Source organism: Brassica napus, chromosome C5 (assembly GCF_020379485.1).
Source record: "Brassica napus cultivar Da-Ae chromosome C5, Da-Ae, whole genome shotgun sequence".
NCBI classification, from domain to species: Eukaryota; Viridiplantae; Streptophyta; class Magnoliopsida; order Brassicales; family Brassicaceae; genus Brassica; species Brassica napus.
In genome coordinates, this window is record NC_063448.1 from 53,217,097 (window position 1) to 53,230,614 (window position 13,518).

Consider the following 13,518-nt stretch of genomic DNA (forward strand, 5'->3'; position numbering starts at 1 on the left):
AAAAACGAAGACAACAAAGGTTCTAAACCTATTTGAACTTCATCATATGTTAGTGAAGGATGCCACTATGCATTAAAACAGTATTTTCATATTTTTTGAATTTTTCTCAAAATATATGTGTTTTGACCCCTACGAAAATATTGAATTTTTCGGTAAAAGTTCTATATATTGAAGCCTATTTTAATGTTGTTTTAAAATTTGTAAACACATTCTACATTTGTATTAATATATATTAAATGCTCTTTCATGGTACATGGACGTCGTTTTAATTTTTTTCCAATTAATTTAATAAAACTTCATAATACTCCCTAAATTGGTGGACTAACCACTATAAAATCGCTATTTTCTAGAGATACAGAGACAAAAAAGTTCCAAACTTCTTTGATCTTCATCATATGTTAGTGAAAGATGCAACTATGCATTAAAACATAATTTTAATATTTTTGATTTTTTTCTAAAAATCCCTACGAAAATATTGAGTTTTTCGGTAAATGTTCTATATACTGAAGCCTATGATCTTTAGTGTTGTTTTAAAATTTCTAAACACATTAAACATTTGTATTAATATATATTAAACTCTCTTTCATGGTACATGGACATAGTTTTCATTTTTTGTCAATTAATTTAGTAAAACTTCATAATAACCCCTAAATTGGTGGACTAACCACTATAAAATCGCTATTTTCTAAAGAAACTAAAACAACAAAAGTTTCAAACCTCTTTGACATTCATCATATGTTAGTGAATGATGCAACTATGCATTAAAACAATATTTTTCATATTTTTAAATTTTTCTGAAAATCTATGTGTTAATCCCTACGAAAATATTGAGTTTTTCGGTAAATATTCTGTATACTAAAGCCTATGATCTTTAGTGTTGTTTTAAAATTTCTAAACACATTCTACATTTGCATTAACGTATATTAAACTCTCTTTCATGGTACATGGGCAACGTTTTCATTTTTTGTCAATTAATTTAGTAAAACTTCATAATACTCCATAAATTGGTGAACTAACCACTATAAAATCGATATTCTCTAGAAAAACGGAGACAACAATGATTATAAACCTATTTGAACTTCATCATATGTTTGTGAAGGATGCCACTATGCATTAAAACAGTATTTTCATATTTTTTTTTATTTTTTCTCAAAATATAAGTGTTAACCCCTACGAAAATATTGATTTTTTCGTTAAATGCTCTATATACTGAAGCCTATGATCTTTAATGTTGTTTTAAAATTTCTAAACACATTTTACATTTGTATTAATGTATATTAAACTATCTTTCGTGGTACATGGACGTCGTTTTAATTTTTTGACAATTAATTTAATAAAACTTCATAATACTCCCTAAATTAATGGACTAACCACTATAAAATCGCTATTTTCTGGAGATACGGAGACAATAAAAGTTCCAAGCCTCTTTGATCTTAATCATATGTTAGTGAATGATGCAACTATGCATTAAAACAGAATTTTCATATTTTTTAATTTTTCTAAAAATCTATGTGTTAAATCCTTACGAAAATATTGAGTTTTTCGGTAAATGTTCTATATACTGAAGCCTATGATCTTTAGTGTTGTTTTAAAATTTCTAAACACATTCAACATTACTATTAATGTATATTAAAATCTCTTTCATTGTACAAGGACATATTTTTCATTTTTTGTCAATTAATTTAGTAAACTTTCATAATAACCCCTAAATTGGTCGACTAACCACTATAAAATCGTTATTTTCAAGAGAAACGGAGACAACAAAAGTTTCAAACCTCTTTGACCTTCATAATATCTTAGTGAAATATGCAACTATGCATTAAAAGAGTATTTTCATATTTTTGATTTTTTCTCAAAATCTATGTGTTAACAACCCCTACGAAAATATTGAGTTTTTCGGTAAATGCTCTATATATTGAAGCCTATGATCTTTAGTGTTGTTTCAAAAATTTTAAACACATTATACATTTGTATTAATGTATATTAAACTCTCTTTCATGGTACATGAACATCGTTTTATTTTTTTTGTCAATTAATTTAATAAAACTTCATAATACTCCTTAAATTGGTGAACTAACCACAACAAAATCGCTATTCTTTAGAAAATCAGAGACAACAAAGGTTCTAAACCTATTTGAACTTCATTATATGTTATTGAAGGATGAAACTATGCACTAAAACAATATTTTCATATTTTTGAATTTTTTTCAAAATCTTTGTGTTAACCCTACGAAAATATTGAGTTTTTCGGTAAATGTTCTATATACTAAATCCTATGGTCTTTAGTCTTGTATTAATGTTCTATATACTAAAGCCTATGATCTTTAGTTTTGTTTTAAAATTTTTCTTAAAATGTATATTAAATTCTCTTTCATGGTACAAGGGCATCGTTTTAATTTTTTGTCAATTAATTTAGTAAAATTTCATAATACTCCATAAATTGGTGCACTATATGCAACTATGCATTAAAACAGTATTTTCATATTTTTGAATTTTTCTCAAAACCTACGAAAATATTGAGTTTTTCGGTAAATGTTCTGTATACTGAAGCCTATGATTTTTAGTGTTATTTTAAAACTTCTAAACACATTCTACATTTGTATTAACGTATATTAAACTCTCTTTCAAGGTACATGGGCATCGTTTTATTTTTTGTCAATTAATTTAGTAAAACTTCATAATACTCCCTAAATTGGTGGCATAACCCCTATAAAATCGATTTTCTCTAGAAAACCGGAGACAACAAAGGTTTCAAACCTCTTTGACCTTCATCATATGTTAGTGAAGGATGAAACTTTGCCTTAAAATAGTATTTTCATATTTTTGAATTTTTCTCAAAATCTATGTGTTAACCCATACTAAAATATTGAATTTTTCAGTAAATGTTATGTATACTGAAACCTATAATCTTTAGTGTTGTTTTAAAATTCCTAAACACATTATACATTTTTTTTAACATATATTAAACTCTCTTTCATGGTACATGGGCATCGTTTTCATTTTTTGTCAATTAATTTAGTAAAACTTCATAATACTCCATAAATTGGTGAACTAACCACTATAAAATCGTTATTCTCTAGAAAAACGGAGACAACAAAGGTATCAAACCACTTTGATATTCATCATAGGGTAGCGAAGGATGCGAGTAAGCATTAAAACCGTATTTTCATATTTTTGAATTTTTTTCAAAATCTATGTGTTAACCCCTACAAAAAATATTGAGTTTTTCGGTAAATGTTCTATATACTGAAGCATATGATATTTAGTGTTGTTTTAAAATTTATAAACACATTCTACATTTGTATTAATGTATATTAAACTCTCTTTCATGGTACATGGACATTGTTTTAATTTTTTGTCAATTAATTTAGTAAAACTTCATAATACTCCCTAAATTGGTGAACTAACCACCATAAAATCGTTATTCTCTAGAAAAACGGAGACAACAAAGGTATCAAACCACTTTGATATTCATCATAGGGTAGTGAAGGATGCGAGTAAGCATTAAAACCGTATTTTCATATTTTTGAATTTTTTTCAAAATCTATGTGTTAACGCCTACAAAAATATTGAGTTTTTCGGTAAATGTTGTATATACTGAAGCATATGATCTTTAGTGTTGTTTTAAAATTTATAAACACATTCTACATTTGTATTAATGTATATTAAACTCTCTTTCATGGTACATGGGCATCGTTTTAATTTTTTGTCAATTAATTTAGTAAAACTTCATAATACTCCCTAAATTGGTGAACTAACCACTATAAAATCGCTATTCTCTAGAAAAACGGAGACAACAAAGGTATCAACCCACATTGATATTCATCATAGGGTAGTGAAGGATGCAAGTAAGCATTAAAACAGTATTTTCATATTTGTGAATTTTTTTCATAATCTATGTGTTAACCCCTACGAAAATATTGAGTTTTTCGGTAAATGTTCTATATACTGAAGCCTATGATCTTTAGTGTTGTTTTAAAATTTATAAACACATTCTACATTTTTATTAATGTATATTAAACTCTCTTTCGTGGTACATGGGCATTGTTTTAATTTTTTGTCAATTAATTTAGTAAAATTTCATAATACTCCATAAATTGGTGCACTAACCACTATAAAATCGCTATTTTCTAGAGAAACGGAGACATAAAAAGTTCCAAACCTCTTTGACCTTCACCATATGTTATTTAAGGATTCAACTATGTATTAAAAACAGTATTTTCATATTTTTAAATTTTTCTCAAAATCTATGTGTTAACCCTTACGAAAATATTGAGTTTTTCGGTAAATGTTCTGTATACTGAAGCCTATGATCTTTAGTGTTGTTTTAAAACTTTTAAACACATTATACATTTATATTAATGTATATTAAAGTCTCTTTCATGGTACATGGGCATAGGTTTAATTTTTTGTCAATTAAGTTAGTAAAACTTCATAATACTTCTTAAATTGGTGGACTAACCATTATAAAATTGCTATTCTCTAGAAAACCGGAGGCAACAAAGGTTTCAAACCTCTTTGACCTTCATCATATGTTAGTGAAGGATGCAACTATGCATTAAAACAGTATTTTCATATTTTTGAATTTTTCTCAAAATCTATGTGTTTAACCCCTACTAAAATATTGAGTTTTTCGGTAAATGTTATGTATACTGAAACCTATGATCTTTAGTGTAGCTTTAAAATTTCTAAACACATTATACATTTGATTTAACATATATTAAACTCTCTTTCATGGTACATGAGCATCGTTTTAATGTTTTGTCAATTAATTTAGTAAAATTCATAATACTCCCTAAATTGTTGAAGTAACCAATAATAAATCGCTATTCTTTAGAAAAACGGAGGCAAAAAAGGTTTCAAACCTCTTTAATATTCATCATAGGGTAGTGAAGGATGCGAGTAAGCATTAAAACAGTATTTTTCGTATTTTTGATTTTTTTTTAAAATCTATGACCCTACAAAAATATTGAGGTTTTCAGGTAAATGTTCTATATACTGAAGCCTATGATCTTTAGTGTTGTTTTAAAATTTATAAACACATTCTACATTTGAGTTAATGTATATTAAACTCTATTTCATGGTACATGAGCATCGTTTTAATTTTTTGTCAATTAATTTAGTAAAATTTCATAATACTCCATAAATTAGTGCACTAAACACTATAAAATCGCTATTTTCTAGAGAAACGGAGACATAAAAAGTTCCAAACCTCTTTGACCTTCACCATATGTTATTGAAGGATGCAACTATGCATTAAAATAGTATTTTCAAATTTTTGAATTTTTCTCAAAATCTATGTGTTAACTAACCCCTACGAAAATATTGAGTTTTTCGATAAATGTTCTGTATACTAAGCCTATGATCTTTAGTGTTGTTTTAAAACTTCTAAACACATTTTACATTTGTATTAATATATATTAAAGTCTCTTTCATGGTATATGACCATCGTTTTAATTTTTTGTTAATTAATTCAGTAAAACTTCATAATATTCACTAAATGTGTGAACTAACAACTATAAAATCATAATTCTCTAAAAAAATAGAGACAACAAAAGTTACAACCTCTTTGACCTTCATCATATTTTAGTGAAGCATGCTCTGTATACAGAAGGAGACAACAAAGATTCAAAACCTCTTTGACCTTCATCATACGAAAATGTTGAATTTTTAGGTTAACGCTCTATATAGTGAAGCCTATGATCTTTAATGTTGTTTTAAAATTTCAAAACACATTCTACATTGTATTAATTTATATTAAATTCTCTTTCATGGTATACGGGCATCGTTTTAATTTTTGGTCAATTAATTTAGTAAAACTTCATAATACTCCCTAGATTGGTGGATTAACTATTATAAAATCGCTATTTTGTCGAAAAACGGAGACAACAAAAATTTCATTCCTCTTTGACCTTCATCATATGTTAGTGAAGGATGCAACTATGCATTAAAACAGTATTTTCATTTTTTTGAATTTTTCTTAAAATCTATGTGTTAACCCCTACAAAATATTGAATTTTTCGGTAAATGTTCTATATACTGAAGCCTATGATCTTTAGTGTTGTTTTAAAATTTATAAACACATTCTACATTTGAATTAATGTATATTAAACTCTCTTTCATGGTACATGAGCATTGTTTTAATTTTTTGTCAATTAATTTAGTAAAATTTCATAATACTCCATAAATTGGTGTAATAACCACTATAAAATCGTAATTTTCTAGAGAAACAGAGACATAAAAAGTTCCAAACCTCTTTGACCTTCACCATATGTTATCGAAGGTTGCAACTATGCATTAAAACAGTATTTTCATATTTTTGAATTTTACTCAAAACCTACGAAAATATTGAGTTTTTCGGTAAATGTTCTGTATACTGAAGCCTATGATTTTTAGTGTTATTTTATAACTTCTAAACACATTCTACATTTGTACTAATGTATGTTAAAGTCTATTTCATGGTATATGGGCATCGTTTTGATTTTTTGTCAATTAATTCAGTAAAACTTCATAGTACTCCCTAAATTGGTGGCATAACTCCTATAAAATTGATATTCTCTAGAAAACCGGAGACAACAAAGGTTTCAAACCTCTTTGACCTTCATCATATGTTAGTGAAGGATGCAACTTTACCTTAAAACAGTATTTTCATATTTTTGAATTTTTCTCAAAATCTATGTGTTAACACATACTAAAATATTGAATTTTTCGGTAAATGTTATGTATACTGAAACCTATGATCTTTATTGTTGTTTTAAAATTTCTAAACACATTATACATTTTTTTAACATATATTAAACTCTCTTTCATGGTACATGGGCATCGTTTTAATTTTTTGTCAATTAATTTAGTAAAACTTCATAATACTCCCTAAATTGGTGAATTAACTACTATAAAATCGCTATTCTCTAGAAAAACTGAGACAACAAAGGTTTCAAACCTCTTTGATATTCATCATAGGGTAGTGAAAGATGCGACTAAGCATTAAAATAGTATTTTTATATTTTTGAATTTTTTTTAAAAATCTATGTGTTAACACCCCTACAAAAATATTGAGTTTTTCGGTAAATGTTCTATATACTGAAGCCTATGATCTTTAGTGTTGTTTTAAAATTTCTTAACACATTCTACATTTGTATTAATGTATATTAAACTTTCTTTCATGGTACATGGGCATCGTTTTAATTTTTTGTCAATTAATTTACTAAAACTTCATAATACTCCATAAATTGGTGGACTAACCACTATAAAATCGCTATTTTGTAGAGAAATAGAGACAGAAAAAGTTTCAAACCTCTTTGACCTTCATCATATGTTATTGAAGGATGAAACTCTGCATTAAAACAATATTTTCATATTTTTGAATTTTTCTCAAAATCTATGTGTCAAACTAATAAACAAGATAGAACTAATAAACAAATATCATATGTCAAACAATTTAAAAAAGCAGAAGATATATAAAAACAAGAAGATAGCTTAACTGCATCTTATTAAACATCATTTTCTCAAATTTATCATTTATACACTCACTTACTCACCCCTAAAATTCATATCTCTAAATGTAAAACCCAACAATAGGAACTAATCCTATGCTTCTAAACTTACTATTAGCGTTCATACTTCTAATGGGTCAGGTTAGATCCGACCCAGACCCGCTACAAGACTACTGCGTATCTCCTCCTCATTCACCACACCAACACATCTTCCTCAACGGAAATCTACGCAAAGATCCAACAAAAGTCACCGTCTCCGACTTCACAACCTCCGCATTGTCCAAACCCGGAGATACTCGGGCCAACCCGTTTATGACCAACGTCACTCTCACTACAACCACCAACCTCCCGGGTCTCAACACAATGGGCCTAACGATGGGCAGGCTTGACTTTGGCGCCTCCGGGGTCGTCCCACCGCACGTACACCCACGCGCCTCCGAAGTGACGGTCTGCCTAGACGGTGTGCTTCTGGTCGGGTTCGGGGACACGTCGGGTCGGGTCTTTACCCAGGAGCTTCATCCGGGTGAGACGTTCGTATTTCCCAAAGGGTTGATACATTTTCTGTATAACATCGATACAGTGAGCTCGGCTTTAGCTGTCTCTGGGCTGACTAGTCAGAATCCTGGGACACAGTTTGTGTCTATGGTCTCTTTGGATTCAAAACTTCAGATTCCACAAGACGTTTTGAAGAGGCTTTACCATATCAATGACCAAGAAGGATATGTTGCTAGTATCCGCAAAAACCTTGGAGGCTGATGTTTGTGTTTCAAAACTCCAATGGTACAATAATATACTTTATATCTTGTTGAGGAAATTGTGGTTAAGTTATTAACTAATTGCTAAGCTATGTGTAACTATATATACGACCAAATCTACATGTATCTACATGATCCTATTGTCCTTTTTATCTTAACCTACTATTTTCTTTACTAACATTGCATGTTTCATTAAGCACAATCAAGTAATATTAATAACACATCTATATTTGGTCATTTTTTTCGGATCCAGCCCACATCAGATCTCTCTTGGACCATTTGAGCCGATTAAGAAATCAGATCCAATTCTCACATTTTTTTTCTTTTGAGCCATTGAGTCCAAGTTCAAATATTTTTTTTTCAACTATTCTTAATTATTATTTTTTTTCTTTTCTTAATATAATTTAAGCATTCATAAAAAAAATTGAATTTTTTCATTGAAAAATATAATTCTTTATTAAAAGTATATAATTTTTTTATTAAAATATTAACCACATAATAAAATTAATTTATCAGAGTTATACCAACTTAATTCATTAAAGAAATAAAATTTAATTTTTTTAACATAAATAGTCATTTAAAATGAAATACGATAAATAAAGATAAAAAGTTTAAATCTTTTATAAAATAAAACACAAATATATGAAAATATGACATTTACTAAATATTTGTCAACTGAAAAAAAAAATAATAATATACCCGCGATTTGAAAGCGCATGTCAAAATCTAATATATATTTAATTGGAATGATGCAATCTTCATATAGAGACTAATAAACATGAGATGATATATCTGTTGAACATCGTTAGCATTATGTTTAAAACTCTTGGATCACCTAATATGAATCTAAATGGTATAAGTTTGATTTCCTTTAGGAGTGTTCTGCTCTACTAAATAAAAATGATTTAACATGGGTTGAGCTTTGTCATAGGAGATGTACGGATTTTGAGTCAATAATCTTTTAATCTTTCAAAAAAAAAAAGTTGTTGAAGGAAGAAACTACGACTCCTCGATGTTGGCAACTTCCCTAAACAGACCATACATTATTAATAAAACTATGCACACAAGGGCCAAAACTGGCTGCTCCAAACGCAAACACACAAAAAAGTGGATTAGCTAATCATGAACCATATGATGATCCCACTCTACCAACAAGCACCAGCATAAATACATTACAAAATAAATTATATAGATTCAAAGATTATCATCTTAATATTGACCATAACCAATGAATATAACAAAAGTCACCAAATAAATCCTGGAGCAATCTTGAAGTTCTTTATACTTTCATTGATTTAGTGAACAAAAATGGGCATTTGGTCTAGTGGTATGATTCTCGCTTAGGGTGCGAGAGGTCCGGAGTTCAATTGTCCGAAAGCCCCTTTTTTCGATTTTAGTATTAGCTCCAACTTCCTTCAACCTTCTCCAGGCCCATTTCCACCATCCATAAAAAAACCCATATCAAGAAATATTTGACGGCCTTGCAGACCATTGACCAATCCTTTTTTTTGTTCGTTGACAATTTCTCTTTTTCACTAACATAATAGACCAAACCTAAAACCAACAAATCGAACAAACCAAACCAAACAATTGTATTTTTACATTTGCTCTCAAAATCAAAATATAAAACTGAACCGGAACTTTTGTTTGTTTCACTTTCAGCAACTTAGTAGAGACAATTATGTGTGTCTTTTGTTGACAAGTTCTCATTTCACTAACTTATTAGTAGATCAAATCTAAAACCAACCAAACTTGTACGTCGTCTATATATTCCCTCAAAATCAACATTAAAAACTAAACCGGAACCTTAACCGGGCTATTACATCTGTTTAGTTCCGTCTCGGGTCGCAGCAAGTGTTACATCTGTTCCGTATGACGTAGAACCGGTCAACGAGGTTTATCCTTTGAACTTTGATCTAAATTATATTTCTTTTTTGTTTCCTTTTCCGATTTTAAGTTCGTGCAGGGGATGAGGGTGTTCAATGCGGCACTCGACGGAAGTTTCCGGGAGTCGCGTATCTCTCACTTCAAAGCTGAGGAGGCTGAAAGAGAACTCTTTTGGTTTCGGAAGGAGGTCGAAGAACAGAGCCGGAGACAGGCTGAGCTCCATTCTCGGGCCCTTGTCCGTGCGGAGAGGAGAGGAAAGAGAGCGATTGTCGCCGAAATGAAGTGGAGGGCTGCTTTGTTTGCCACCGAATTCGAGAGCTTTAAGGATGCTCAAGAATTCGTGGGCGATTTTCGCGAGTGCCGTGGCTCGGTTGCTACCCTCTACAAGTCGCAGAACGAGGACTTCTCTTTTCCTGCCGAGGTCGCTGAGATGTCGGGTCTTATGAACGGGTGTTCCCATGCCGAATCCTTGGTTCCTCCGATCGAAGGAAGGGTCCGACAGCTTTGGGATTCCATCGAGGTCTCGGAGGACACGGCGGAAGCGGGAACCGGTGTTGGTGATGAAGGTGCCGGAGTCGCGGACGGAGAGGTGGACCAGCCTGTGAGCTCGTTCGGGGTCTCCATGTCTAAGGATGCTCAAGAATTCGTGGGCGATTTTCGCGAGTGCCGTGGCTCGGTTGCTACCCTCTACAAGTCGCAGAACGAGGACTTCTATTTTCCTGCCGAGGTTGCTGAGATGTCGGATCTTATGAACGGGTGTTCCCATGCCGAATCCTTGGTTCCTCCGATCGAAGGAAGGGTCCGACAGCTTTGGGATTCCATCGAGGTCTCGGAGGACACGGCGGAAGCGGGAACCGGTGTTGGTGATGAAGGTGCCGGAGTCGCGGACGGAGAGGTGGACCAGCCTGTGAGCTCGTTCGGGGTCTCCATGTCCGGGTTCTTCGACTTTGAGCTTTGAGGATTGTTGGGATTATTTCCCTTAGTTTTATTTCGAAGTTTGATGTATCTAGGCCGAGTGTGGCCGTATTTGATTTATGTGTGTTATGGCCTTGTGAGGCTATGTGAACTATGTGTTTGAGACCGGCCGTTTGGTGGCTTTGGGTCCTACGAAAATATTGAGTTTTTCGATAAATGTTCTGTATACTGAAGCCTATGATCTTTAGTATTGTTTTAAAACTTCTAAACACATTCTACATTTGTATTAATGTATATTAAAGTCTCTTTCATGGTACATGGGCATCATTTTATTTTTTTGTCAATTAATTCAGTAAAACTTCATAATACTCCATAAATTGGTGGACTAACCACTATAAAATCGCTATTCTCTAGAAAACCGGAGTCAACAAAGCTTTCAAACCTCTTTGACCTTCATCATATGTTAGTGAACGATGCAACTACGCATTAAAACAGTATTTTCATATTTTTGAATTTTTCTTAAAATTTATGTGTTAACCCTTACTAAAATATTGATTTTTTCGCTAAATGTTATGTATACTGAAACCTATGATCTTTAGTGTTGTTTTAAAATTTATAAACACATTATACATTTGTTTTAACATATATTAAACTCTCTATCATGGTACATGAGCATCGTTTTAATTTTTTGTCAATTAATTTAATAAAACTTTATAATACTCACTAAATTGGTGAAATAACCACTATATAATCGCTATTCCCTAGAAAAACGGAGACAACAAAGGTTTCAAACCTTTTTGATATTCATCATAGGGTAGTGAAGGATGCGACTAAGCATTGAAACAGTATTTTCATATTTTTGAATATTTTTCAAAATCTATGTGTTAACTCATACAAAAATATTGAGTTTTTCGGTAAATGTTCTATATACTGAAGCCTATGATCTTTAGTGTTGTTTTAAAATTTCTAAACACATTTTACATTTGTATTAATGTATATTAAACTCTCTTTCATGGTACATGGGCATCGTTTTAATTTTTTGTCAATTGATTTAGTAAAACTTCATAATACTCCTTAAATTGGTGGACTAACCACTATAAAATCGTTATTTTCTAGAGAAACGAAGACAAAAAAAGTTCCAAACCTCTTTGACCTTCATCATATGTTAGTTAAGGATGCAACTATGCATTAAAACAATATTTTCATATTTTTGAATTTTTCTCAAAATCTATGTGTTCCCTACGAAAATATTGAGATTTTCGGTAAATGTTATGTATACTGAAGCCTATGATCTTTAGTGAAGTTTTAAAATTTCTAAACACATTTTACATTTGTATTAATGTGTACCAAACTCTCTTTCATGGTACATGGACATCTTTTTAATTTTTTGTCAATTAATTTAATAAAACTTCATAATACTCCCTAAATTGGTAGACTAACCACTATAAAATCGCTATTCTCCAGAAAACTGGAGACAACAAAGGTTCCAAACCTCTTTGACATTCATCATATGTTAGTGAATGATGAAACTATGCATTAAAATAGTATTTTTATATTTTTGAATTTTCTCAAAATCTATGTGTTAACCCCCCAACGAAAATATTGAGTTTTCGGTAAATGTTCTATATACTGAAGCCTATGATATTTAGTGTTGTTTTAAAATTTATAAACACATTCTAGATTTGTATTAGTGTATATTAAACTCTGTTTCATGGTACATGGGCATCGTTTTAATTTTTTGTCAATTAATTTAGTAAAACTTCATAATACTCCCTAAATTGGTGGATTATCCACTATTTTTTTTTATCAAACCAAATTCATTAAATTTAGAGTCTTGGAACACACGGAACAAACTAGACCTCAGACAGAAGAAGGTTTTGCAACTCAAACAGCGCTGATTTCGCTAAGATATCAGCCGCTGCAGTGGATTAACCACTATAAAATCACTATTCTCTAGAAAACAGAGACAGCAAAGGTTCCAAACCTTTTTGACCTTCATCATATGTTAGTGAATGATGCAACTATTTATTAAACAATATTTTCATATTTTTGAATTTTTCTCAAAATCTATGTGTTAACCCCTACGAAAATATTGAATTTTTTGGTAAATTTTCTATATACTGAAGCCTATGATCTTTAATGTTGTTTTAAAATTTCTAAAAACATTCTACATTTGTATTAATGTATATTAAATTCTATTCATGGTACATGAGCATCGTTTTAATTTTTTGTCAATCAATTTAGTAAAACGTTATAATACCTCCTAAATTGGTAGACTAACTAATATAAAATCGTTATTCTCTAGAAAAACAGAAACAACAAAGTTTCCAAACCTCTTTGACATTCATCATATATTAGTGAATGATGCGTCTGTGCATTAAAATAGTATTTTCATATTTTTGAATTTTTTTCAAAATCTATGTGTTATTCTAAACCAAGGTAATAGTTTAATGAATAAATAATGAATT

At 30.6% G+C, this 13,518-nt stretch overlaps 1 protein-coding gene across 1 annotated transcript; it reads left to right on the forward strand.

Annotated features, from left to right (window-relative positions):
• The first annotated feature begins 7,522 nt into the window (after positions 1 to 7,522).
• On the forward strand, positions 7,523 to 8,330 carry LOC106399892 (germin-like protein subfamily 1 member 1). Its single transcript, XM_013840335.3, has one exon. The coding sequence runs from the start codon at positions 7,590 to 7,592 to the stop codon at positions 8,247 to 8,249; it is 660 nt and encodes a 219-aa protein (XP_013695789.1). The 5' UTR covers positions 7,523 to 7,589; the 3' UTR covers positions 8,250 to 8,330.
• Positions 8,331 to 13,518: the final 5,188 nt, after the last annotated feature.

Bases quoted from the DNA above. Each gene is read 5' to 3' on its own strand.
- LOC106399892 (XM_013840335.3), top strand. From the start codon at position 7,590: ATGCTTCTAAACTTACTATTAGCGTTCATACTTCTAATGGGTCAGGTT.